General features: G+C 67.6%; 1 protein-coding gene across 2 annotated transcripts; it reads left to right on the forward strand.

Moving 5' to 3' along the window:
• The first annotated feature begins 324 nt into the window (after positions 1-324).
• LDB1 (LIM domain binding 1) lies at positions 325-24,971 on the forward strand. 2 transcript variants are annotated; one of them, XM_075423578.1, is made up of 11 exons: positions 325-440; positions 18,850-18,952; positions 19,558-19,602; positions 19,796-19,871; positions 20,216-20,318; positions 20,511-20,683; positions 20,939-21,061; positions 21,232-21,315; positions 21,578-21,701; positions 21,906-22,054; positions 22,416-24,971. In XM_075423578.1, the coding sequence occupies exons 1-11, from the start codon at positions 416-418 to the stop codon at positions 22,644-22,646; spliced, it is 1,236 nt and encodes a 411-aa protein (XP_075279693.1). In that variant the 5' UTR covers positions 325-415; the 3' UTR covers positions 22,647-24,971. The 2 variants fall into 2 exon arrangements, with proteins under 2 accessions (XP_075279693.1, XP_075279692.1); XM_075423577.1 differs by having other exon boundaries at positions 331-440; positions 21,906-22,048.
• The last annotated feature ends 1,570 nt before the right edge of the window (positions 24,972-26,541 follow it).

Genomic DNA, 26,541 nt, shown 5'->3' on the forward strand with positions numbered 1-26,541 from the left:
CGGACGGAGCCTGACATGGCGGCGCCCCCCCGCCCCCGGGCTGACGGACGGGGGGAGGGAGGGAGAGCGGGGGGCGCGCGCGCGCGTGCGCCGTGGCGGGCGGGAGGGGGGCGCGCACGCACGCACGCAGCGCGCACGCGCCCGATGCAGGGGGGGGGGGGGGGGGGGGGGTCCCGCGCACGCGCAGAGGCGCGCCCGCCCGCCCGCCGCCGCCGCCGCCGCCGGCGCAGCCGCCCCCGCTCCCGCTCCGCCGCGGCCCCCGCCCCGCCCGGCCCCCGCCGGCCCGCCCGCCCCTGGCCGTGGCCGTGCCCGCGGCTGCGCGGGGCCGCCCGGAGACCCGCGGCGCGCCGCTCATGCGAGACCCCCGCGGCCCGGGCAGCGCGCAGCGACCCCCGGCCGGGCCAGGCATGTGAAGATGTCAGTGGGCTGTGCATGCCCTGGTGAGTGCCGGGGGCTGCCCCGGGGGACGGGGGCCGCGGGGCCGGCGGTGGTGCTGGGGGCTGGGGTCCCCGCGGCTTTGGAGTCTGGTTGTGGGTCTGGGGTCCCCACGGCGTGGGTGCTGGGGTCTGGCTGTGGGGTTGGTGCCCTGCGGCTGTGGTGCTGGGGTCCGGCTGCGGGGCTGGGGTCCCCACGGCGGGGGTGCTGGGGTCTGGCTGTGGGGCTGGGACCCCACGGCGTCGGCGTTGGAGTTTGGTTATGGGGCTGGGGTCCCCACAGCGTCGGTGCTGGTGTCTGACTGTGGGGCTGGGATCAGGACCGCGTTGGTAGTGGGGTCTGGCCGTGGGGCTGGGACCCTGCGGTTGTGGTGCTGGGGTCTGACTTTGGGGCTGGGACCCCACGGTGTTGGTGCTGGGGTCCGGCCGTGGGGCTGGGACCCGGTACCTCGGGTGCTGGGGTCCGGCCGTGGGGCTGGGACCCCCCGGCTTGGGTGCTGGGGTCCGGCCGTGGGGCTGGGACCCCCCGGCTTGGGTGCTGGGGTCCGGCCGTGGGGCTGGGACCCCCTGGCTTGGGTGCTGGGGTCCGGCCGTGGGGCTGGGACCCCCCGGCTTGGGTGCTGGGGTCTGGCCGTGGGGCTGGGACCCCGTGGTTTGAGTGCTGGGGGCTGGGACCCCACAGCTCGGGTGCTGGTTCTGGCCACAGCGCCAGCGTCCCCATGGCCTGGCTGCTGGGCTCTGGCTATGGGACTGGGGTCTCCGTGGCGCTGGGGTCTGGCTGTGGGGCTGGGACCCTGGGGCAGGGCTGCTGGAGCCGGCTGTGGGGCAGAGGCCTCCTCGGCGTGGGTGCTGTGGTTTGGCTGTGAGGCCGGGGTCTCCACGCTGCTGGGGTCTGGATACGGAGTGGGGCTCGGCAAGGTGTGGGGCCTGGGGTCCCAGCGTGATGGCCCGGCCAGCGGGCCCAGCCATGGGGATGGGGTCCCCGTGGTATGGCTGCGGGACTGGCACCCCATGGCGTGGGTGCTGGGGTCCGGCTGTGGGGCTGGGACCCCTCCTCGGCATGGGTGCTGCAGGGACACTGGGCGCCTGCGAGGGGTGACCCCAAAGCAGCCCCCGTGGCCGGGGCAGTGGCTTTGTGGGGTGCCCCTGCTCCCCGCCTGGGTGCTGGGTGCCCCCCCCCCCCCCCGGGCATTAGGGGGTGCCTGCCGAGGGGCTCCCTCCCCGCCGGGTGGGTGTGACGAGTTGGAGGGATCTCAGCAGGGTGCTGCCGCCGGGATGCGGGGCTGGAGGGGAGGTTTGGGGATGCCGGGGGGGGGGGGGGAAGCAGGGGGTGCCGAGGGGGGGCGGAAGGGGGGACCCCTGCCCGGGGGCCCCGGGGAGGGGGGTTCTGCCGTTTTGCTGGGGGTCCCCGCGGGGGGGTGGGGTGGACGGGACGGACGCTCCTGGGCCCAGCTTCCCGGTGCCCCTGGGGAGCCTCCCGCCGGGGGTTGGCAGCCGGGTCCCCCCCGCCCCTCCCCGCCGTGTTTCCATGCAGGCGGGCGGCCCCTTCCCCCATCCTCCTCCTCCTCCTCCATCTCCCGCTGGAAGCTGCCAGAGCGCTGCTTCCTCAAGCAGAAAGTCACGTGACCCCTCCCCGCGAGCCAGGCCGCGCGCCCCCGCCCCCCCCCTCCCCGGCGGAGGCAGAGCTGGGGGGGGGGTGGGGGTGGCGGCGAGCAGCCTCCCCCCCCCGAGGCGCGTCCCCGCGGGGGCTGGCGCCGTGCCACCGGGAGTGCCATCGCCATGTTGGTGGGCGCTGGGGAGGGGAGGGGAGGGAAGGGGCGGGGGGCGTGCGGTCGCCCCGCGGCCGGGAGCATCCCCGCGGGTGGCTCCGTGTAGTCCCCTCCCCCCCCCGCCTGTTTATCGGAACACGGCAAAAACAAGCCCTGCGCTGGCCCCCCGCCCACCGGAGCCCGCTGCTGAACTTGGGGGAGTTTCCAGCCTGGGAGCTGCTGCCCCGAGGGTGGGGGGGGTGGGGGGTGTGTTGGTCCTCAGCCGCCCACCACCCGGGGGGCGGTGGGCTGCCGACCTGCCCCGCCGCCCTCCTCCTTCACCCCCCGGGGGGCTCTCCCTGCTCCTCACTCCCTCTGCAAGAGCTGTGGGGGGGCTGTTCAGCCGGGGGGCTGCGGCCATCATTGGGCTCGAGGGTGGCGGGGGGGCTGCGAGCCCCCGGCCCCGAAGTGGAGACGGGAGTGGGGGGAGTGTGCCGGGCTGCGAGCGGAGCCGCCGGGGCAGCAGTGCCCCATCCCCGGGGCCGCTGGGCTCGGCCCCCCGCACCGGGCAGGGCTCCGCGTCCAGCCCGCGGCAGGGCCCGGACCCCCGGGGGCACCGCTCTCCCAGGGCACCCCGTGCTCGCTAATTATTACTGTCATCATTTCCCCCCCCGCCCCGTAGTGACGGTGTCAGTGCGGAGAGGGAGCGGAGCTGCGGTCCCTCCCTGCGGGCCTGGCTCTGGCTCCGTGGCGGGGAATCCATGTTCCCGAGGTCGACGCCTTGCGGGGAGCCTGCCCGAGGCACCCCCCGGCAGGAGGGAGGGCTTCGGCTCCCGGGATGGATGTGCCCGGCTGGGTGACAGCCCGCTGCCGCGTCCCTCCCTCCCGCCGTCGCGAGGCCGAGCCGTGCCGCGTGCCTCCTGCAACGGATGTGCTGGGAGAGGGACGGCGGGGAGCGGGCTCTGAAATGCCCCCCGGGGCTGCCTGGCCCCCCTCGGGGGGACGGAGCGGCTGGGGGACTCGTACCCCACAGCCACGCGCCCTTGCCCAGGCTCCCCTCATGTGGTGCTCGGATGGAAGACGCCGCTTGCCCCGTCCCCCTCGGTGCGGCGAAGAGCCTGCCCGGTAGATGCCACGTGCGCTGCGACGCCTGCTCGTGCCTGGCACGCTCCGGCGAAGGCGGGACGGAGCCATGGCTGCCCCCGGTGCTCGGCGAGACGGGTCCTCGGGGTCTCGGGTGCTGGCGCGAGGCTGGTGTGAGCTCACCCGGCTGCCGGCTCGGGTGCACCTGGAGAAATGCGGGTGGGTTAGTGCCGTGCTGGCGGGCTCGGCGCTGGGTGTCTGCGCCGGGCTCGGAGACCGCTCCAGACACGGTGTTGTCTGCTCAGCACGAAGCTGCTGTGAGAGCTGCTCCCTTGGGGAGCGGTGGGACCTCCAGGGCAGGGAGGTGTCCCCGCAGCGAGCGGCTGCGTGCCCTGGGGCAGGAGCGGCAGCAGCCCAGGCATCCCCTGCGTGTCCCACACGTGTCCCACGCATGTTCGGCTCGCTCGACTCACGCCACACTCTCCTCCTCGCTCTGCTGCCGGACTGCCCGGCCACATCTGTGCTGCCTGCACACGCGAGGCGCGGGGCTGGGAGCGCGCTGGGAGCATGCCGGGAGCACGTGTGCCCACACACAACGGCTGCCAGTGCGTCCTGGGCACGCTGCACCGCCAGCACGGCCTGCGAGACCCCCCGGCTCCCTGCGGGGTGGTGGGGGTCCCATGGGGCCACTGCTGCGCGCAGCGTGGGTGCAGCCCTGCCTCGCCCTGCCCGGGGAGCAGCGGGTGTCGGGGCGGCGGGGCTGGGTGCCCCCTCTCCGGGCGGCGGTGGGCGCGGGCAGGATGGGGCCGGGTGACCGTTATCGGGCTGCCTGCAGGCTGCGGCTGCGGTTTCCTGCCAGTGTCGGGGGGGAGGGTGTTGGGGAGCCCAGGGGCTGCCGGGCCCCACCTGGAGCAGGGGTGATGGCAGCCATCCGCCGGGACCCCCATCCCCATCCCGGGGGGCTCTGCTGGACAGGGACGGGGTGGCCACGGCAGAGGTGACACCGGCAGGTTTTGGGGAGGCTCACTGCAATGTGCTCGCCGAGATGGGGGAGCGTGGACTGTGCACTGATGCGCGGCATCCCCCTTGGGCACGGGTGCTGGTGGGTGCCGGCAGGGACCGTACCCCCCCGAGCTGTCAGAGCGGCCCCCCCATCGCTGCTTGCCCCCTTCCCTCCCGAGCAGGTCGCTGGTCGGGGCGTACGTTAGGCCGGGCTGTAATCTCCTCCGCCGCAGGCGCCAGCCCCTGCCCGTCCCCACCCTGCCCGTGGGGTGGCCGATAGCCTGCCCACACCCTTTTGGGGGGCCCCGTGGGGCACACCTCCCGCCCCCCCTTCACAGCGTCTCGCTCTGCCCCCAGCTTTGCCAGCCCCCCAGGCAGGTCCCAGAGGTCCCCCTGCACCGGGGTGACAGTGCGTGCCCCCCCGGGTGGCCCCGCGGCGCGGGGGTGGCAGGCAGGAGCTGGGGGGGGAAGGGGGGAAGCAGCAGCCCCAGCCCCCTCCCACGCGCGAGGGGCTGGTGCTGGGAGCGCAGCCAGGTTCCTGCAGCGCAGCCCAGGTGGGGCGGATGCCTGAGCCGGGCTGGGACGGCGAGGGGCGATGGGGTGGCAGCCCCCACGGGGTGTGCAGCCCCCCCACGGTGGGCGCAGCTCCCGTGCCCCCCCTCCAACTCCGCAGCAGCCGGTTGCACCAACCTCTGCTCTGCCCCGTCCATCCTCCTCCGGCCAGGTTGTGCACAGCCCCGGGGGCTCTCCGGGAGGGCGGTGGGCTCGGGTTCTTGCCCACCCCGGCTCCTGCCTTCCCGCCGGCGGGAGCGGATGGCAGCGCGCCATGTCGCGGGCACGCAGCTCCGTCGGGCACGGGGCAGGCCCGGGCACCCCGAGCTGCCTGCACCGACCGGCCTGGGGAAGCTGCAGGCAGGGGCAGGCAGGAGCAGGGCAGCAGGAGCTCTCCAGGCTGGGGACCCATGAGGAGCTGCTGGAGGAGCCCGGTGGGAAGCAGCAGCGCCTGGGGTCGGGAGTGGGGGTACTGCCCAGGCACGGGGGGGATACCAGGCTGCCAAAAGTCCTTGTGGAGGGGCATTTCCCTCCTGAGGCCGGGGAGATGCCGTCACGCTCCTCGCAGCTCCTGGCCAAATCCTGCGGGCAGCCGCAGCGTGCCAAGGCACCCTGCCTCCTGCCAGCATGTGCGTGGCGGGGGGCTCGGGCCGGCGGCGAGGTCCCCCCAAACCCTGGGATGCTGGACCTGGAGCCGGGGGAGCGGCCGTCCCCATCCCGCGGCGGCCGTGTCCCTGCTTGGCCTGGCTGGCGGGGAGGAGGCGGCTGCTGGCAGGAAGGACACGCATGTTAGCAACGAAAACACGGCAGCGAGAGGAAGCAGAAGCGATGCATTATTGATGGAGCTATTTGATGCTGCTATATTCGGAGAGCCGCTCACCAGCACCGTGGGGGGGGTGGCAGGCCGGGTGGGCTCTGGCGCTGGAGACTTACCTGCTTCGAGTCAACCGCACGTGGCCACGGCCCCGGGAGATGTCCCCTGCCTGCTCCTGGAGGGCTTCCACCAGGGGAGGGCACGGTGACCTGTGGGTGCCGGAGGGGATGCCAGCCCCGTGCTCATCCCCGGGGGGTGGGGGTTTGGCCGGTGGCAGATCTCTGGGGATGCCAGGGGTCCTGCTGCGATTTGGAGGGCAGAGGGGAGGGGATGGGGGGGAGCAGTCAGCCAGGAACTCGGGTGCTCTCCCAGCTGGAGCTCGAGGGCTGTCAGAAGGGGGGCTGTGCCTTAGTTTCCTTTTTAAGCAGCAGAGCCTGCTTCTTGGGCGGGCGAAGGTCTTCTCGAGGGACGGTGGGAGGATGCAGGATGCCGGGGGTTCGCAGCCCCGCTGCATGTCACCCCTCCCCGCCCGACAGGGCTGTGGGGACCAGCCCCGGACCGGGACAGGGGCTGTAAAACGAAGCATGCTTGTAACATGAGAGAATCCACCTGGAGCCTCCGGAGCTGTAAAACCCGGCGGCTCTGGCAGGCTGGCCCGGGGCTGCTGCCAGAGGGGCCGGGTCTCGCTGCTGCGGGTGGCCGCGCTGGGGCCGAGCTCTCGCAGGACGCGTGTTGCGATGTCTCAAGGACACCCCGGGAACACTGCGGGGCATTTCTCTGGTGTTGATGCCATGGGGGAAACCCCTTGCCAGCAGGACCTGCCAAAGCCTGCCTGCAGACTGCGCCTTCCCCTCGGAGCCTGCAAGGCAGCGCTGCGGCCGACCCGCCGTGCCGGAGCAAGGCATGGGGTGAGGGCGGGCACCCCGTATGAACCCCACGCGCTTTGGGGTCCTACACCCCCCCTGTAACCTTTCTGCACCTCCTCTCGTTTTGGAGGGCGCAGATGGATGCCCTTGGTTGCTGCTCCTCCAGCGCTTGTGTGCTCATGTCTTCTCCTCTGTCCCCTGCGGGATGCTCAAGATGTGGCCCTGTAGCTTCCCGCCCTGCCCTGGCAGCCGGCTCTTGCCCCAGCCCCTGGGCTTTCCTCCTGCCTCTGGGTGTCTAGAAGCGGTGCTGCTTTGGTAGAGTTAATCCCAGGAGCCCCCAGGATCTGCTGCCTGCCCGCCCGGCATGACTCACCGCTGAGTTTCCAGCCTCCCCTGAGCCTCTCTCACTGGGAGAGATGGAGCCGTGCCTTCTCCAGCCAAAACAAGGGGCCCCTCCTGCCCCAGACCCCTCCTTGCTCTGGGCGTGCATTGCTTTCGGGGAGAGAGAAGCCCCTCTTCGAGAAACAGGGAACCGAATCGTGTTTCTGTTTGAAAGGTGGTGGGATTGGGGGGGAGGGGGGGATATGGCTGTCGCCTTCCTGCAAGGGGAGCTCTGGGGTGCACGCCGTGCTGCAGGCTGTGGCTGCGTGCACAGCGCCGTGCCCCGGCCTCGCTGCTCTTCGGACAAGTCCAGGAGGTTTGCACGTGCCAGGCCAGTCCGTCCCCCTGTGCAGGCGGTGCCGTTTGCAGAGCAAGCAGATTTTTATTATTATTATTTTTTATGTAAGCGTGCGTCCGTGTCCCTGCTCTACGCCTGCGCCTGCTGGGGCCCTGGCCGGGTCTCGGTGTGAGCGTGCCCTGCCCCCGCCACCCTGCTCGCTGGGGATCCCTCACGCATCTGCGGGCGCCCCGAGCCCCGGACAGGGGTTAGAGAGACCCAGGTATCCCCTGGCTGCGGTGGTCCCCACCGGGCTCTTCCCATCCACCTGTGTGGGATGCGTCCCTGTGCTCGCTGTGCTTCCGTGGCCGAGACCTGCACCGGCTGTCGGAGCGGGGCTGGGCTCTGGGGAGCCCGGGCAGACGTGGGACCCTTGCAAGGGGCAGCGTCGAGGCAGAGAGCGGGGGGATGGAGTGCCCCATCGTGAAAACCCGGAGAGCTGGAATCACCCTCCGCTCCCCCCGCGCTGCGGGCGGGAGCACATCTCGAGGAAGGGGCTCCCCCCACCACCGTCGCCGCCACACACGCTTCCCAGCTGCATCCCAGCCCTGCTGCTCTCCATCCAGCATCTATTTAATTATTAACTTGGCTATAACCATAAACAGCTGGGGCTGCTGCAGCCACGTGGACCAGTCCAGCGCTGTCGTCAGAGCCAAGCAGGGGCACGTGAGCAGTCCCGGAGGGCTGCTGAGCCCCGGGATAAATCGCTCGGGGTATGTTTGCTGTGGATGCGCCAGGCTGGGGAGTGGTGGGGGCTCCTCTCTGATCCCCCCGGCCGCGGCACTGGTGCTGGGAGTCGCCGGTGCAGGGCCAAAACGCCCCTTTTTGCAGTGTTTCCCAGTAGCGGCACGGTGTCGAGCGCTGGTGGCTGGCTGTGCCTCGTGCGTCCTCGAGCCCTGGAGCGGGAACGGGGCGCAGGCTGTGTTTAATGGCCTGCGTTGCCCGGGAGGGCTGTGCCAGCCCGTAGCTGTTGCTGGCGATACGTCTGGTGTGGTTTATTGGCCCGTCTGGCCCGGTGCCACCCAGATGCAGGCTGGCAGGGGGTAGGGCAGCGTGTCGGGGCTCTCGCAGCATCCCCGTGCCTGGTTCCCGTCCCACCGACAGCGTGGGTACCTCCAGCGGCACGCGCCTGCCACAGAGCGGGGTTTCGCCAGGGTTTTTGGGCTTACAGTGAGTTTTTCTCTCTGTGTATCTGGGTTTCATGAAGAGTTTTGCTCCGTTTACTCACGTGCCCCTAGAAAGTGGTGCTCACTGCAGGTTAGCCTGCAAGGGGAAGGGCAAATCAGGAGTGCTGGGGACCAGTGCCGGGTACCAGTGTGGTGATGGAAGCGTCGCTCAGACGAAGGGCACGGGGGACGGGAGCGGGGGGATGCTGCTGCAGAACTGCTCCTGCCTGTCCCTCTTTGGCGCTGGTCCCAGCCGGCAGTTCTGGGCTCCCCAGTTCGAGAAAGATGAGGAGCTACTGGAGAGAGTCCAGCGGAGGGCTACGAGGATGGTGAGGGGACTGGAGCATCTCTCCTACAAGGAGAGGCTGAGGGAGGTGGGCTTGTTCAGCCTGAAGAAGAGAAGGCTGAGAGGGGACCTTATAAATGCTTATAAATATTTTCAGGGTGGGTGTCAGGAGGATGGGGCCAGACTCTTTTCAGTGATGCCCAGTGACAGGACAAGGGGCAATGGGCACAAACTGAAGCATGGGAAGTTCCATCTGAACAGGAGGAAGAACTTCTTCACTCTGAGGGTGACGGAGCGCTGACACAGGCTGCCCAGGGAGGTTGTGGAGTCTCCTTCTCTGGGGATATTCCACACCCACCTGGACAAGGTCCTGTGCAGCCTGCTGTAGGTGACCCTGCTTCGGCAGGGGGGTTGGACTAGATGACCCACAGAGGTCCCTTCCAACCCCTACCATTCTGTGATTCAGTGGGAGCAAGGGGCTGCCCCCAGCCCTCGGGTGCAGGGCTTTGGGGGTGCCAGGAGAGGAGGACACCCCCAAAACCTCCTAGCTGAGTTTTTTGAGCCTGCCATGCATCTTCTGTTGGAGGGGACGAGCGTGCTCGGCGGGACGCGACCGGTTGTGCCTGCGTTACCCCGCGGCGGCTGTTTCGGGGAGGGGATGAGGCGTGGGCCCGGCCGTGCGAGCGAGGGGGTGTGGGAAGGTGTGGGTGCCCCGGGCGTGGGCGCACACCCGGCCGGGGCTGTGCTGGGAGGCGTCTGGGAGACGTGCGAGTGCACGCCGGCCCGTCAGCGTGCGCGGGGCGAGAGGCACCGACGTGTGTGCCCACCACAGCCCGGCGCTCCCACCCGGGGCCGGGGGCTGTTGGGGCTCGGGGTGGGGGGTCCTAGCCTGGGCTCCGGGGTCCCGGTGCTGCCGCATGGGCGGGGGACACAGGTCTGCGCCGGGTGAGGTGTCGGGGTAGGGAGCGGGAGCTCAGAGGGTGCAGGTGTGGGGGGGCAGAGGAGGAATTCAAAACGCGGGATTTCTTGTAAAGGAAGCTTTCATAATGTAATTTTTATTCTTTTGTGAAAATGGAAATTTTTGGGAAATCTGCTAGTTGGAAGGGGTTGGAGTTTTGTCGAGGAAAGGACACCTTTTAGGTCCGCTGGCAATTGCGAACCCGCGGATTTTAGTTTGAATGCCCCCTCCCAAATGAAACCGTTGTATTTTTTTGGTTTTTTTCCTGGCCGGGAAGTGGGGCAAAGGGAAACAAGTTTCGGGAAAGAAAAACCCTGGAAAAAAAACTTTAGAGAGAACCCCAAACCGAACTAGGGGAGGGGGGAGGAGAAAAAAAAAAAAGGTGTCTTTTTCATGGAAACTTTCGCAGGGGGAAGGACACCTCTGCCCGGCGGGTGCCCGGCTCCGCGGCGGGACGCGGCTCCGCATCCCCCATCCCGGGGAGCGGGGCCGAGGGGGGGGGGGGGGCAGCTCTCCGGGGACCCCCATTGCGGCCGTGGGCACCCCCTGGGCGGGCAGCAAGGGGCTGGGGGGGTGCGGGGGGGGGAGCGGTCCTCTCCGCCGCCGCAGCCATTGTGGCCCCGGCCGCGGCGCAGACAAAGGAAGCGCCCCCGCCCCGCCCCGCGCCCCGCCCCGCGCCCCGCCCGCCGCGCGGCGGCCCCGCGCGCGCCCTCCCGCCCGCCGCCCGCGCCGCCGCCGGACCCCCGCCCGCCGCCCGCGCCGCCGTGAGTCACCCCGCCCCCCCCGCACACCCCACACCCCACACCCCCGCCGGAGTTTCCCGGCCCCGCTGGAGGGGAGGAGGGGGGGGCCGGGGGGTCCCGCCCGCACCCCCCCCCGCGCCTGCGAAGTTGTGCGCCACCGCTCCCCGCACGGCCCCCGCTGCAGCCCCCTACCCGCCCCTTCTTCCCCGCCCCGGCTCCCCGCTCCCCTGCACGGCTCCCCGCTCCCCTGCACCGCTCCCCCTCCTCTCCCCCGGACCCCCGGCTTGCTCCCTCCCCGCCGGCCCCCGCCCCGCGCCGTGCCCGGCTCCCCGCTCCATCGCGCGGGTGCTGCCTGTCGGAGGGGCACCCCCGGCCCCGCCGTGCCCTGCCCCATCCCGGCCCGCAGCTCCCTTTGTTCTCACCCCGGCTGCTTCCCCTGCCCCAGCCCCCCGACAGCCGCCCCGCGCCCTCCCGCTCCCCCCGCGCCCGCTGTCACCGGGGCCGGGGGGTCGGCGCCCGGTCCCGGGGGCTGCGCACCCGCCTCCCCTCCCTGCCCGCTGCAACTTCATCCATCCCCGCGGCTCGGAGGGTCCCGACAGCCACCTGCGGGTGCCTCGAAGGGAAGGAAAGGTGCGGGGGGGCCACGCACCATCTCGCAGGAGTTGCCCTGCTGGGGGGTCCGGGCTTAGGGGGCCATGGGCTCATCTACCCCAGCAGACAAAGCACCGGCTCAGCCCAGGGCAGCCAGAGCGGGGTCCGGGCTGGGGGTGGGCGCAGCATCCTCGGGGCTGGGGGGTGAAGGAATCGGCAGGCATACCCGGGCTGCGGAGGGGTGCCTCAGCCGGGGGGTGTTCCCCCGAAGCGACCGGTCCCCAGGTGAGGTGGTCTCCCGGGGAATCGCCTTTTGGGGCGTGGGGCGGTGCACCCTCCCCACGTCGCACCCCCCGGCTGCTTCCTTCGCATCGGGAGGGTCTGAGCCGGCCGGTGGGCGCCCGGCGGGTCAGGCAGGTGGGGGGGTGGACACCCCGTCCCAGGGTCTCCCGGTTTGTTCTCCCCGTGCGTTTGACGGCACCTTGTCTCGGCGGTTTTGCAGCGACTCCTCCAGCGCGGGTCAGGTATCGGCTCTCACTGCTGCCGCTGTAAGCACGGGTGGACACTGGCGTCCTTATTCCTTCTCTAAAGCCGCAGGTTTTGGAGTGTTCTTGTAGTGGGAGGATGGTGGTTCTCACTGAAGGAGAGCTGAATGTGGTCTTTGCTCTCGTGATGCTGTAGAAACCCCGGGTCCGTGATCCGAGCATCCCTTAAAGATGGGGGTAGGAAGCTCCGAGCGGGATGACAGGCGGGTCGTATTGCTGCGGAAGGGGAAAGAAAAGTTGCAATCCGAGGGCTGGCGCTGCGGCGTTTTGTGATGCGGGGTTTTTGTTGTCATTTGCTGGGGACTTTTCCCCTCGGCCGCAGCAGGTTGTGGTCCGTGTCGAGAAGGAGGAGGCCAGTGAAAAGCCATGCAAGTCACCTGGAGCAGAGGTGCCCTGGAATGGGGACCTGGAGCCTCTTTGAGCTTCTTTTTGGAGAGCTGGTAGCCCCCAGCCCCCCCAGCCCCTCGAGAGGCAGGAGCGGGGGGCGAGGGGGACCGGCCCAGCCCCAGGGCCCCTTCCCTGTCCGGCGGCTGGCAGAGCCGCAGCAGCGCTTGTCCCCGAGTGGTTTCTCCCAGCGTGCCGGCCTGCTGCACGCTTGCGGCTCTGCGCCGGCGTGAGCTTGAGGTCCGCACAAGAAAAACCAAACACGAACCCCAGGTTTGGGGTGGTGGCAGCGCTGCAGCATCCCTCTCCTTCGGAAACCTCCCGTCCTCCGAGCGAGGCGGGGACGGGGTGCTCCCGCTGTCGCCTGTGTGTTTGCGGGCTGCGATGCTTGTCATGCTGAGGTTTGCCGCCCGCCTGGCTGCGGCTGTCCCGGGCGGGCTGGTGGTGTGACCGGGGACGCCCGGGCGAGAGGGTTTCCCCGGGGCTGCACTGCAATGGTGGAGACGGTTTCTACCGCGCTGTGCGGCTGGGCCTGGGGGCTCGAGCTGGGTTGCTCCTGTCTCCGGAGCACCGGGCAGATGTGCTCGGCCAGACCCTGTCCCTTCGCTCGCCGGCGTTTTGGCCCTGTCCTGTGCTGGTTGCCCAAAGCCGTGGTGCGAGTCCGGCGACCACAGGAGTTTGCTTTGTCCCCAGCGCTGCCGGCCCCGTCCTCTGCTCAGCTGCTCCCGTGTCGCCTCTGGAACCGAGTCCTGAGAGAGCGAAGTTCAGCCTGAGCAGGGGGAGCAGAGGCTTGCCCCGACAGCTTGCAGAAGTGATGGAGGTGCTTCGCAAGCCGCAGCCAGCGGGTTCCCACCACGCGTGCACCGTCCCTTCCCTCCATGGGCATCCGCGGGGTGAGCGCTGTGCCCCAGTGTCAGGGTTTGCCTCTCGGGCACACGCCGGCTGCCAGAGCTCTACCTAGGACGCAACATGGAGTGAGGCGGCTGTCGGCGTCGGGGGCCGCCGTCTCCGGAGACTACGCGTCCCAGCGTGCCGCACTCGGTGCCGCTGGCAGCGGCAGGGAGCGAGGTGGAGCGTTGCATCCCGGGATCGCGAATCTCCATGCGCCACGTGGGGACTGACAGCCGCCCGCGCTCTGAGGCGGCGGCGTTAGGAGTCCGGGGGGTCGCCCCGGGGGTCCCTCTTGGCTGCCGGGGGGGACAGACCTTGGCCTCTCGCCGCCGCTCCCCTGCCCTGCCGCTCTCGGCTCCAGCCCTCCCCGGCAGATCCCGTCCCTGCGGGGGGCTGTCCCCAGCAGCAGCCCCCCAACGCCGTGCGGAGCCCAGTGGTTTTGCCTCCACCACGTGCGTGGCGGGCACGGAGCCGGGAAGAGGAGCAGGGATGCTGGCTGCAGCCCCGGCAGGGCCGTCGTCACGGTTGGCCGTGGTTCTGAGTTTTTCCTCGCTGCCGCAGAGCCTAAAAAACCTTTGAAGATGAAAATCCGAGTTTGTCAGAAGGCTGTTTTTTTCATGGGATGCTGACAAGGGTTTTTTTTCCCCAGCCCCGTGTTTCCCACACCGCATCGTTTGTTTGTTGGCTGATGCTGGCCGGGTGCGTGCCGAGGGAGGGCTGGGAGCCCAGCCGCTGTTGTGAGCCCCGCGGGGTGCCAGGGCCCCAGGTAGAGGGGTCTGGGTGAGAGGGAGAGTGGCCAAAAATGTGAAAGGTGCGTTCCCGGGGCTGAAACCAGCGGCGCTTGATTACGGCTCGTCTTTGAGACGGCAAGCCGAAAGGAGTAATTAGGGACAGTGGGATATTTCCCTGCGAGTCGCAGGAAATGACTGCCTCGTGGTAAGTTGATAGTAGTGGAGCTGAAACTGGGTTATCTGTGGGATTGCATCTGGGGCTTGCAGCCTTGGACGTGATTCAATTTTCAGGCTGTTTTGCAATTGGCAGGGCGTGCTCTTCTCCCGTCTTCTCTCCCAGAGAAATCCCCGTCCACGTGTCTGAATCATCTGAGGGCCTGCACGGGGAAGGGGAGGCTCCTGCCATCCCTAGGGTTCCCGCAGGGCAGTGAGGTCCCCCGGATCCCCGCCGGGTACCTGGCTCCACAGGATGCCTTCCTGGGAGACCCCGGGCTCCGGCAGGGCTGAGGCTGCTGGACCCCCGAATCCACGTCCCAGCCTGGGCACTCCTCGGACAGTGCTTCTCGGGTAACGTCTCGCATCAAGTTTGTCACTTTGTAGTAATTAACCGCGGCTAATTATTACTTCTCTGGCCATCCCCCTGTACGCTCCGTGGCCGGCTTGGCTGTGTGGCTTGGAAAAAGCGAGAGGGCCATCCCTGCGTGCTGCGGGTTTCGTCTCTGTGCCGGTCTCTGGACGCAGCTGGGTCCGTGGCATCATCCCGCAGTCTCCTCCAGGAGCGGCGTCTCCTTTTCCCTGGCAGCCCGGCCTCCCGGGAGCTTTGCCTGAGTGGGTTCTGCGTTTTCAGAGCGAACGGGGATGCTGCCAGGTGGAATTGTCACCCAGAGTGTCTCGGGCCATGCCTTGGTGTGTGGTGCCTGGGTCCCTGTCAGTCTAATAACGACATCAGGGTTTGGAACTGGCCTCGCTCTGTCCCTTCTGCTCCGAAAAAGAGGAGAAAGAAGAGGTTTGTGGGGACTGCTCCACGTGCTTCTGCCTGTCCCAGTCGCTCTGGATACTTGTCTGTGTCTGCCCCCCAGCACTGCCAGCTTCCCCGACACCGGGCACCGTCACCGGGCAAAGCCATGTGAATTATTCGAGATGCTGCCCTGCACCGGGCTCCGGACAGCACCTTCCCGGATAGCACCCTCCCCACCGCCCCGCCAGCGGGGCCGGGCTGGGAGGATGGATTTCCTGCTGCTATCACTGCTTCCACACCCCAGCGAGGCAGCCCTGCGAAACAATGCCGCTATTTACGCTCTGAAGCCTCGTTAGGCAGCCAGGAAGCAGCAGGCACGGTGCATGCCGGGAAGCCGCGACAGCCTGTGCGCGAAGCCGAAGGCTAGCCCCTCTTCTTTGCTGCCGGGCTGCTGGGAGGAGCAGGATGCTCCCTGGCTGAGCTGTAACCCTGCGGCCTCTTTCAAGCCCTGTTTCTTCATTTATTTTTATCTTCTCTTTTGTTTTAGCCCCTGGAGTCCCTGCCTTGTCGCTGAGCTTTGCTGCTTGCGCTGAAAGCGCGCTGGCTGCCCGGCCGGGGACGGCTGTGCGTTGGGATGGGGAGCGCCGATTCCTGCCGGTGGCCACAGGTGTAGGAGCGAGACGCCGGCGCTGCTCCAGCTTTGTCCTCGGCAGCTCTTTTCTCCATGCGGACAAGGCAGAGCGAGGGGAGGACAGGCAGGGGCTTTTCTCCCTGACAGACACCGGGAAAGGCTCCGCGCGTCCTCTGCGCGGGTGTGCAGCTCCCTGGCCAGTACCAGTCTCAGCTCACGGTGCTGTGCCATCTCCTGGCTGTGCTGGCTCTGCAAGCTGCCCACCGTGCTCCTCAAAAACCTGATATTCCCCAGCTCTGGCGTCTTCCTTTGGGTTTTACCAGTTCCCGCTCCAGCAGACCCGCTGGGCAGCGCACCGGGACAGCTGTCCCCACGGGGCTGGCAGCTCGCAGGCAGGGAAAGCGGAGGAGAAGGCAGGCAGAGGGCTGGGCAGCGCTGGGCTGTGCGTGAGCCACCGGCCGAGCACCCGCCTGTCTGGAGCTGCTGCCTTGCCCCAGCTCTCGCGGTAGCCCCGTGCGACGCCGGCCAGCTCCGTCGTGCCCCCGGCTGGGGACCTGGCCTCGGTGGAGGATGCTGAGCCGGGGCGTCCCTCCGTGGGGTTCCCTGCTCCCACGCCTCCCTGCCCGGGAGGAGCCGTGGGGCCGCCCGCCTGGCTGCAGGCACCAAGCTGTTTGCCAGGACCTGCCCGGGCCGGTAGCTCACCAGCTGCAGCGTCAGTCTGATTCTTTTCCTTGCCGACCATGCATGTGTTTTTGCGGTGCTGGGCGAGCGCCCGGGGACGGCCATGGGAAGCCTCCTCTCCCACCGGCTCCGGGTCTGCGGGGGTATCGCACACCCAGCCGCCAGGCAGCGTCTCTGCATGCCGTGCCTGCCCAGGTCCTGCCCGGATCCTGCGTGCTCAAAGGAGGAGGCAGAGCCGGGGCGTGGGGAGACGCGGGCTGGGGCCGAGCATTGGGCTTGGCTCGGGAAGAGCCGCATCCTGCGGGTCTGGGATGGAACCTGCATGGGACAGGGCTTGCAGGGAGCTGGGGCAGTGTGAAGGCTAAAGGCGGTGGCGGAGGGATCTCCCGGACCAGGCGGCGTGACCCTTGTCTGGGTAAGAGATGGTGTTGCTGCTGCTGCGAAGTAGTGGCGTTATTTCGTGTAACGCGTGTAGTGCGAGCGTCTGCAGGGAGTGTGGGCTTCGGACAGCCTGCGTCAGATCCTGAGGCTATTGTTAGCCTTACCTAAAACCACTGAATCCAGTAACATATTTTACACTGCAGTAAAAATAATACTTGGTCAGGATGCTGGTGTTGCTGAGGTCGCGTAACAGGCTCTTCTCCACTGCTCTAGATCCTGAGATAGGTCACTCGGTGAAGCCCCAAAAGCAAGCCGTGTCCATATTAACCTGCTTGGGAAGGCCCAGGATGGAAATGGATGCCTGGGTTGGAGCGGCAGGTTGGCCTGTCTGCTGTCCCACCTCCAGCAGCAAGGGGCCAGGGAAGAGCATGAGAAGCAGAGCGGGTGGAGTGATGGGTCCCCCTGGTCTCACCACGCTGGGAGACCTTCCTGCACCCCGAGAAGCGAGCTGGGGACCAGGGACAGCAAGAAACCTTGGAGGGCTTTTTCCTTGGGGGCTTCTTCCTCCCATCTCTCATCAGTGAATAAAAACAAAGCATTGGAGGATGAGACCTGCTTGGTCTGATTTTTTTTTTTTTTTATTCCACTCCCCCCCCCAGGACATGGTGACCAGAACCAAGCAGTTCAGCTCCCTGTCTCCAGCCGCTGCTTTCTCTGCCTAATGAATCGGCTCATTTTCAAGAGAAGGCGCGTGCTTTTGGGAAGTTTCCTATGCATCAAGCACCCTTCAACATCGTGTCATTTAGCAGCAGCGAGGAGGAGATGGAAATGCTGTGTTTCTAGTGCAATTTCGGATGAATTATAATTTCCATTAGGCACAAGTTGACAGGGTTGAAAGCAGAAAGCAGAAACTCCCTCGCGCCAGCTCCGACCTCCCTAGCAAAAAGAAATTTTATCTATGAAAATGTTAGGAAAGAGCAAGGGGCCGGTGTTGTTAGCAGCTGTGTGGGAAATTGTGCCATGCCCCACTTACCTCGCTGCAGACGGGCGGGAGCGGGGAGTGGGAGCAGCGAGCCCGGGGCTCCGGCCCCACGGGACCAGTGCGTCCTGGTGGGTGCTGGGGTTTGGCTGCCACAGGGGGACACGGTGGAAAGGCACCAGGGCCTCAAGAAGACAAGAACCGAGGAGTGAAATGCAGATTTCCCCTGTTGCAAGTTGGATTTAATGCCAGGGAGGTGACTCCCTCTGCTTTTGACCAGCTCTTGCTTGCTCAGCCGCGTGTGCGATCCCTGCGATGGTGGGCTCGGGGTCCCGGCGGCTCGGCGGGGGATAGCGGTCATGTCCTGGTTGCTCAGGCTCTCGTGTCAGTGAATAGGTCGCATCGAGCCGGAGTCTCAGTGCTGGTGGCACCGCTTTCCTCAACGCTGATGCTTTCTGCTCCCCTCCTGCATCCATTGCAGCCGAGCGGCTGCTCCGATCCCGTCCCTGCGCCCTTCCCCGCAGTCCGGCCGTGCAGCGGTGCCCGGACGGGCGGCAGCGTGCCCGGCGTCTTGCGGACACTTCACCGCCAGGTTCGCTTGCTGCCGCGCCGGTTGGGATCCCGCCTCGCCCCGGCTGCGGCCACCATCCCGGCACGGCTGGCTTCGGGTCCCCTGCCGGCGGCACGGCGTGGGGAGACGTGTCCGTGCGCGGCGGGGCCGGTGGAGCCGGCGGAGCCGGAGCTGCCTGGCGGCCTGCCCGCCGCTGCACCCCATCCAGGTCAGCCCGGCTGCCCGCCGGCGGGAGCCGCGTGCCTCGGCAGCGCCCGGGCCCAGCGTGCCGGGTCCTGCCAGCCGCCGGCGTGCCGGGGCTCCCGCCGGGCTCGGGTGCGGCTGGCCGTGCCGGCGTGGCTGGATCCAGCGAGCATCCCTGTCTCCCATCAGCGGCCCCAGAGACATCCCCGGGTTGCTTTTGGGGATGGGTGCTGGCGTGGACACGTTGCACACCTCGTTGCACACCCCGTCGCGCCCCGCGGCTCTCTGTGGGCTCCTCATCCTTTGCCCCGGTGCGGCAGGGGGGCGGCGAGGCTTTGGGGTGGTTTGGCCGGGGCTGGGGGATCTCTCTGTCTGCCTGGAGCCGGGTGGCCGCTGGGCTGCCGGAGCAGCAGATGGTGGCTGCCTGGGGACCCGCCGGCCGGCCGGCCCTCGGGGCGATTATTCACCCGTCGCCATGACGATAGGAAGGTCAGCGAAAAGATCCCGTGTGATTCCCGGGTCAGGTCGGTGGGATTAGGAGCGGCGTGGAAGGGAGCGCTAGGGCGAGGATAGGGCCCACAGCCAGCCCCCCTCACCCGGATTACCAGCTGGGCTGTCCCCCTCGGGCACTGTCCCCAAGCCCGGCAAGCTGAGAACTGACAAACTCTGGGCACCAGTGGGAAATCCCTGGGATGGAGCCAGGCCCCTCCAGCTGCTGATCCTGAGAGCTCAGCCCTGACCCTGCGGGTCCCATCCTGCACGGGGGAAGGTCCGGAGCTGAGTGTGGGGTGAAGGGGCTGGGCTGGCATCGGGGAGGAGCAGAGCAGGGGTGGGCTGTGCTGATGGGGGCTCAACTGATCCGGCATCCTTCCTCCTCCTCCTCCTCGCAGCAGGGTGTCTCTCCTGGTGGGGTGCCCTCGGCTGACCCGTGTCCCCTCTCTCTCTCTCTCCAGGCTGTTCCTCTAAGTCATTCAAGCTGTACTCGCCAAAGGAGCCCCCGAACGGCAACGCCTTCCCCCCCTTCCACCCGGGCACCATGCTGGATCGAGATGTGGGGTGAGCTGGGGCCCGGGGAGGGGTCTGCAAGGCTGGGGGTGCTCTGCAGTCTGCACCCCAGGGTCGCTTTGTTGTGCTCCCCAGCAGCGTACGGAGACTGCTGCACATGGAGTTGAGTTAGCGCCAAGGGAGAGAGGGGAGCAGAGCAGGCACGGGTGGGACGGGGTGGAGAAGGGGCGATATCTGGGATGAAGGGAGCCCCCAAATCTCCGAGCTCTGTGGGGCCAAGCCCCCGACGTGACCGAAGACAAGGAGCACTCCCAACTCTTGCCGAAACAGCCCCTTCTCCAGCCTCCGTCCTGCTGCGGAGGAGCCGGGCACGTCTCTGGAGAGCCATGGGCCATGTCCCAGGGGTGGTGGAGCAGCCACCGGTGTGGGAGCAGGGGCCGGTTTCAGGGGGGAAGGTCACCCCACACGGCTGTCCGCAGCTGGGGTGCAGCCCGCACTGTGTGTGGGGTCTCGGCTCCAGCGAGCCTGAGTGCCTGACGGGGAAGGGGAAGGGGAAGGGGAAGGGGAAGGGGAAGGGGAAGGGAAGGGGGAGCTGCGGCGGCTGGGGAGGGAGGTCCCCACCACCACTGACCTGCCTGTGTTCCTTTGCCCCCCAGACCTACTCCCATGTACCCACCGACGTACCTGGAGCCTGGAATCGGGTAAGCGTGGGGGTCCGGTGGGGACCGTGCTGGGAGGGGAGCTGGTGCCCGCGGCAGGGCTGGCACGCTGCTGGCCGCAGGGGTTTGGGGGGGGGGGGTTGCTCGGACCGTGTCCAGCCCTGGGGGGGCCCGGGACCCCTCCCCAGCCCATGGCTGCCTCTCCCTCTGACTGTTGGCTCTGCTCCCCGGGCAGGAGGCACACGCCGTACGGGAACCAGACCGACTACAGGATATTTGAGCTCAACAAGCGGCTGCAGAACTGGACAGAGGTGGGGAGCTGGGGGAGCGAAGGGCGGCCAGGGGTGGGGGCATGCTCCCAGGTGTGCGTTTTGGGGATGGGGTCCTCTGTGCTGCCTGCCCCCACGAGCTGCCTTGGCTCTAGCAGGGTCCCCTTGGCAGCGGGGTCCTGTCCTGCTGTGCAGGTCCCCGAGCGCCGTGTCCCTCGCTTGGCCGTGGGACAGGGTTCACCATCCCCATCTCCCAGTGCCCAGCCGGGAGCACAGCCCTCCATGGGCTGAGCGTGTGGCTGCTGTGCCTGACAGCCAGCGGCTGCCTGCCTGTCTGACTGTCTGTCTCCCCTCCCCGTAACCTGGCATCTCTCCGCCGTCCCCAGGAATGTGACAATCTGTGGTGGGACGCCTTCACCACAGAGTTCTTCGAGGATGATGCCATGTTAACAATCACTTTCTGCTTGGAGGATGGACCAAAGAGATACAGTGAGTAGCAGCCCCAGCCCCGCTTCCCCGGGGCGTTGCTCCTCTGGCAGGAGATGGGGGATGCGGGCAGGGTGTCGGAGCTCAGCTGCCTCTGGGCAGCGGGAGCTGGGGATCCCTCTCCCCGTGCAGCCCCAAGGCACGCCTGGGTGAGCCAGCTTTAGTGACATTGTCTTCCTCCTTCTCCCGCTCCAGCGATCGGCCGGACTCTGATTCCCCGTTACTTCCGCAGCATCTTTGAAGGAGGGGCCACAGAGCTCTACTACGTGCTCAAGCACCCCAAGGAGTCCTTCCACAACAACTTCGTCTCGCTGGACTGCGACCAGTGCACCATGGTCACCCAGCACGGCAAGCCCATGTTCACCCAGGTACCGTGTTCACCCAGCCAGTTCCTCCCAGCCCGGCGTCCCAGCAGCCCCGGCAGCGTCCCCTTTGCGCAGAGATCCCCTGGCCCCTGTGGGCTCATGGGTTTGGCTTGTGCCGAGTCCCATGGCAGGCAGGGGCAAGCCACCGGGAAAGTGTTCCAGTGCACGGGGCGGGTGTCCCAGTCCGCAGGAGTGGGTTCCCAGGGGGTCCGGGCTGAGGGAAGAGGGGGCCTGCGCCTGACCCTACGCCCTGCTCAGGTGTGTGTGGAGGGGCGGCTCTACCTGGAGTTCATGTTTGACGACATGATGAGGATAAAGACGTGGCATTTCAGCATCCGCCAGCATCGAGAGCTCATCCCCCGCAGCATCCTTGCCATGCATGTGAGTACCGCTCCGGGAGCACCCCGGGGCACGAGTGACCCAGGGCTGCTGAGCTCCTTTCCCTGCTGCGCAGCTTGGGGGGACCTCGACCCTGTCCCCCCATCATGGGGCACGGGGGGGACCGTCCCCAGCCCGGATGGAGCTGAGCCATCTGTTCCTCTCGCTCCTAGGCACAGGACCCCCAGATGCTGGACCAGTTATCCAAGAACATCACCCGCTGTGGGCTCTCAAACTCCACACTCAACTACCTCCGAGTAAGCATGCGGAGAGAGGGGGGGACGCAGCTCTGCTCCTGGGCAGGGCCCTGGGGTGGCCACGTCTCGTGCTCTCAGCTGCCCGGCGCCTGGCTGCCGCAGGGTGCGGGGAGACAGCGGCGCAGGCTCTGCAAGACGGGCTGTGGAGAGCCGGGGGGCAGTGGGTCTGCCGGAGGGTGGCTTCGGCTGGGGCAGCACAGAGGGGCTTCTGCTGGGGCCCGGAGCATCGCGATCTAACCCCGCGCTTGTCTGCTCCCTGCAGCTCTGTGTAATCCTAGAACCAATGCAGGAGCTCATGTCACGACACAAGACCTACAGCCTCAGTCCCCGGGACTGCCTCAAGACTTGCCTCTTCCAGAAGTGGCAGCGGATGGTCGCTCCGCCTGGTGAGTGAGCAGGGACAGAAATCTTCCCCGCGCCCGCTCCCGTCCCCTGTGCTGGGGGGACAGGGAAGCTGTGGAGGGGAGGGGGGTGGCGATGCTGCCCTGGAGGGGACGTGGTCCTTGCGTTGAAGGGGGGTTTGCAGAGAAGGGGCTGGGGGGCACCGGCTCTTTCTCATCGGGACTGACCACGTCTCCCTCCCCTGCCAGCGGAGCCAGCGCGGCAGCAGCCCAGCAAGCGCCGGAAAAGGAAGATGTCGGGGGGCAGCACCATGAGCTCGGGCGGGGGAAACACCAACAACAGCAACAGCAAGAAGAAGAGCCCGGCCAGCACCTTTGCCCTGTCCAGTCAGGTACCTGTAAGCATCCCGTTTTCATTCTCTCTTCCTCCCCCGGGGTGGAGGGGAGGGCTCCCTGCCCCGGCCCCCGGGAGCAGCTAGGGGGAGACCCCCGGGGACTGTCTGGCTGAGCCCCCCCGGCTCTCTCCAGGTGATGGGGAGAAGGAAGGGGTGTCCCAGCTGCCTTCCCTGATCCGCTTTGCTCCCCTGTGAGGGGGTGAGGGTGTGCTGCCCCACAAGGCGCCCGACCCTCGGGTCCTGTGATGGAGGTCAAGGAGGTGGCCCTGCAGCTGGGGAAAGGGGCTGCAGTGCTGGGGGGGGGGGTCTGGCGGCCTGGGCTCCCCCCACCTCGATTATGTTTCGGGACCGTCTCCCCTTTCAGGATGTGATGGTGGTAGGCGAGCCCACGCTGATGGGGGGGGAGTTTGGGGACGAGGATGAGCGGCTCATCACCCGGCTGGAGAACACGCAGTTTGACGCCGCCAACGGCATCGACGACGAGGACAGCTTCAACAACTCGCCGGCGCTGGGGGCCAACAGCCCCTGGAACAGCAAACCGCCCTCCAGCCAGGAGAGCAAGTCAGAGAACCCCACGTCGCAGGCGTCGCAGTAACGGCCCCCCCGCCGCCCCGTGGACTCAGTCCCAACCGATCTACCTGTACATTTGCAACGGAGAGTGACTGGGAAGCGGCGAGGTACGGGGGGCGGCTCGGTGCTGCAGGGCCCGGGGCGCGCGCCAGGCGGGCAGCCCCAGCCCCCTGCCCCCGCGCCTCCCGGCTCCCCCCACGCCTGCCTCCCCGCCGGACCCCAGGGCACGGGTGGGCTTCCGAGGCCGTAGCTTCGTTATTCCCTCTTCTCCCTCTTCCTCCCCGCTTCTTCCCCGGAGAGCTGCTCATCCCCACCCTGGTGTGCCCAGCCGCTGCCTGCTGAGCAGGGGGAATGAGGAGGGAGGGGTCGGCAGTGCCTGGCGCAACCGGGAAGCCGGCGGCATGCAGATGCCGCATGTTGGGGTCTGGCATAGCCCAGAGACCCCCCCCCTCCTCCTCCTCTTCCTCCTCCTCCCCGGGTCCTACGGCTGGGGTTTGCTGGGCAGCCACCTGCAGCGGGGCTGCACACCCCCAGCCCAACCTGGGGCTGGCTGGGGGGGGTGGTGATGGAGAGCCTTCCCCGTGCTGTCAGCTCTGCCACGGAGCCGCCTCCGGCCGGGGTCACATCCCGCTGCGCTGGGCGTCCCGCTGCCCGTCGCGTTTCCCTGCTCTCCCGCGCCCTGCCCTCCCCTCGCTCCCCAGGGCGAGGGCGCAGCCGGGACATGGGGGGACTCTGTACATAGAAAGGGGGTGGGGGGCGTCGGGGGGGGCACGGAGGACCGGTGCCCTCGCTCCCTGCCCGTAGCCCCAGCGTTTCCCCCTGCCCCCGCCTGAGTCTGCCTGGGGTCCCTTTGCAACCCCCAGCTCCCGGTACCTCCCACTTTTCTCTTTTTTTAAGAAAGAAAAAAAAATAATATTATTAAAAATGTAAGTTTAAAAAAAATGAAAGAAAAAAAAAATTGGGACAAGCCGCCCCCCAGCCCCATCGCCGGTTCCCCCCCTCCCTGCCCTGAGCCCTCTCCCCCTGTCCTGACTTTTGTACAGGCTTCTTCTCTTGGGAGTCTTGTTTTATATCCAGTTCGGAGAGCTTCAAACCAAGGAGAGACTTTGCAGACTTCCTTTCTAATCCCTCCAGGGGCCAGGGGGGACAGCCCCCCGCCTCCCTCCTCAATGTAAATCTTGTGTGCTGTTGTTCCCGCTCCCCCCCCTCGGGTTCGTGTACCTCGTGCTTGTACATTTCCGCGCTGTAGACAGTGTGTACGATACTGTTCTTTCAATGTGTTATCACTAGAGCAGGTGCCTCCATTGATGTTAGGGGAAACGATGAGAAAAATAATAATTTTTGGGGGTTTTTTGGTTTAAAAAAAAAGAAAAAAAAAGAAAAAAATAGTAATCCCTTCCAAGGCTTCTTCCAAGAAGACGGGAGGTGCCGAGGGAGGGCGTTTGTGCTCGCCAGCTCACCCCAGCAGCCTCGAGGGGGGTTTTGGGGGGAGCCAGGGGTCGGGGCTGCCCGTGGGCACCCCCTGGCACGGCCCCGAGGTGGGGTTGCAGCGAACGCTGCTCCAGGGGTGGCCAGGGTGGGGGGGCTGCCCTGGAAGGGGAGGGGTTTGTCTGTGCGAGAGTGCGTGTGTGAGAGGTTTGTGTGTGTGTCTGTGCGTGTGTAAGGGAGCCCGGGGCAGGCGGAGTAGCCCTGCGGTTTGGGGGAGAGGAGGGGTGCACCCCACTCTCTGCCAACCCCCTCCCCCCCCAGCTACCCCCGGGGATCCCACAGCACGCGTCTGGCTGCCCTGTGGGGCTGGGGGCTGGCGGGGGTCCCTGGGGGGCTGCCCCCCATGCGGGGGGCTCTGGCTGCAGCAGGGGTTGTTGCCTGCACCCTGCGTCTTGCCCATCGTGGCTGGGACCGCAGGGGGTGGGGGGGACACCCAGCGTCCCCCCTCTTCCTGCTGTCCCTGGGGTCGGGCAGGGAGACGGGAGCCCCTTGGCTCAGCCCTGGCCTGATCTCAAGCCCCAGACCCCTGGAGAGTCGCCTGCGCCGGCTTCTGGGCCCCTCCACGGACAGCTCGGAGGCAGAGGGCTCAGCCCCCCGGACCTCCAGCTGCAGGCACAGGGGTCCCCACGGCCCCTTTGCAGCTGGGGGGGGAGGCTCCCAGGATGGGAGCCGGGAGGGGGGGCTCTGCTTCGCAATTAAGGTACGATTCTGGCCGCCGCGCCGCTGGGCTCCCGTGGAGGGGGGGGAGCCCCTCGCTGCCCCCCGGGCACACTGTAATGCCTTTTTGTTTCTTTTTTTTTTTTTTTTTTCTCCTTCCTCCCCTCCATAGTTTGTGCCATTTATGAGTCATGTATGGTACCAATAAAATGACTTTTCGGTTTGAGGCTGTCCCGAGCGCTTATTTCTTGAGCATGGGACCTGGCCGATGCGGGCGAGGCAGAGGGGGGGTCTTCTTGTGCCCCCGATGCCCTGGTCCGGGGGTGCGGGCGCAGAGCTCGCTGTGCTCCTGGGGCGATGCTGGCTCACCTCCGGCTGCTGGTTCCCAGCCAGGCCTTGGCCGGCTCCCCGCCGGGCCGTGGAACGCAGAAATCCCAGCGAGGACAAGGCCCGGGGCTCCTGGGAAACAGCCCTGTCCCCGAGCCAGAGCAAACAAGTGGCTTGGAGCCTGCCCGGACGCCAAGGTGATGGGCACGTCCCCTGGGGAGCAGTGGGGGTGGCGCGGTGCCGCTGTGGGAACGGGGCAGCGGCAGCAGCCGAGCAGCCCGGAGGTGTCCGGGGGAGGCAAAAGAGGGACAGGTGGGGGGGGCACAGCAGCAGCCTCCATGGGGGCTACGCTGATCTTCCAGAAGCTGGGGGGCCCCGTGCCAGCAAGATGCTGGTCCCCAGTTCCAGCAGACCGAGGCAGATGGCTGACCCCAGAGATGGCATTTTGCTGTCCCCACTGGGTGAGGGGTCTGGGGGCAGCTGGGTCCAGCCCCCAGCCATTGGGACACGGGGGGCTTAAACTGGGGGTGCCTCATCCAGTGCACCCCCCCGCCGGCCAAACTGTGCAGGGCAAGGAGCCTGCGGCTGCAGGTGGTGCTGGGGCGAGGGCAGAGCGGGCAGTAATGGGGGGGAAGGGATTTTGGGGAAACCCGGCTCTTAAAGCAGGGCTGATGCAGGGTGGGGGCAGGATGGACCCGTGTCTTTGGAGCAGGGGCAGGGCTTGTGTTGTCGCCTCGCCACCCTTCCCCATGCCGGGGCTGGCGTCGGGGCGAGGGGCTGCAGGGTTCCTGTGCCATGGTGGGAGCTCATGGCTGGGCAGGTGGGAGCAGGGCAGCCCCGGTGAGTCCACAGCGTGGTGGGACCCGGTGCTGAGGGGTCGGCACCCTTGCCCCCAGCATGCCCCGAGCTCTGGCAGCCTCAGCGGGATGGCCTGGCCCAAAGCAGAGCGATGCACTGCGGAACCAGATCCTTCTGCCTGCGAAGGATCCCACAGATCCTGCCCACACGTGGCTGTGGGAGCCGGGCACGCACCGATCTGGGGGAGCGCAGCACCCAGTGCAGCCGTCTGTGCCCTCCGCTCCCCTGGTGCCAGTGCCGAGCTGGGGGTCCCACACAGCACCCCAGCACCCACCATGGGCCAGGCCAGGAGGAAACCCTGAGGCAGGGCTGCCTGCTGCCCGGTGCCACCTTCGCCCAAGGTCACGGAGAGCGGTGATGCTGGCTTGTGCGGGCGAGAGTTGAGTTTAGCAGTAACCTGGGAGGTGGCAGCCAGCAAGCGGTGGGCACTGGGAGGTCCGGCTGTGCCGGTGTCTGTCCAAAAGCACGCGGTGCCCTGTGCATGGGGATGGGCCAGGGGCCAAGGACCCTGCTGGGGGACGGAGGCAGCGGGTGCGGGGCACGGCGGGGGCTGGCGTGGGGGGGATGGGGACAGTGTGGGGGGCTGTGGG

This window comes from Opisthocomus hoazin, chromosome 6 (genome assembly GCF_030867145.1).
Source record: "Opisthocomus hoazin isolate bOpiHoa1 chromosome 6, bOpiHoa1.hap1, whole genome shotgun sequence".
In the NCBI taxonomy this organism is placed as follows: Eukaryota; Metazoa; Chordata; class Aves; order Opisthocomiformes; family Opisthocomidae; genus Opisthocomus; species Opisthocomus hoazin.

Excerpts from the sequence above, each read along its gene's own strand:
- LDB1 (XM_075423578.1), top strand. The coding sequence starts at position 416 with ATGTCAGTGGGCTGTGCATGCCCTG. Across the intron at positions 18,953-19,557 it reads ATGCTGGATCGAGATGTGGG|ACCTACTCCCATGTACCCAC; the intron begins GTGAGCTGGGGC and ends TTTGCCCCCCAG. Across the intron at positions 19,872-20,215 it reads GGCTGCAGAACTGGACAGAG|GAATGTGACAATCTGTGGTG; the intron begins GTGGGGAGCTGG and ends CGCCGTCCCCAG.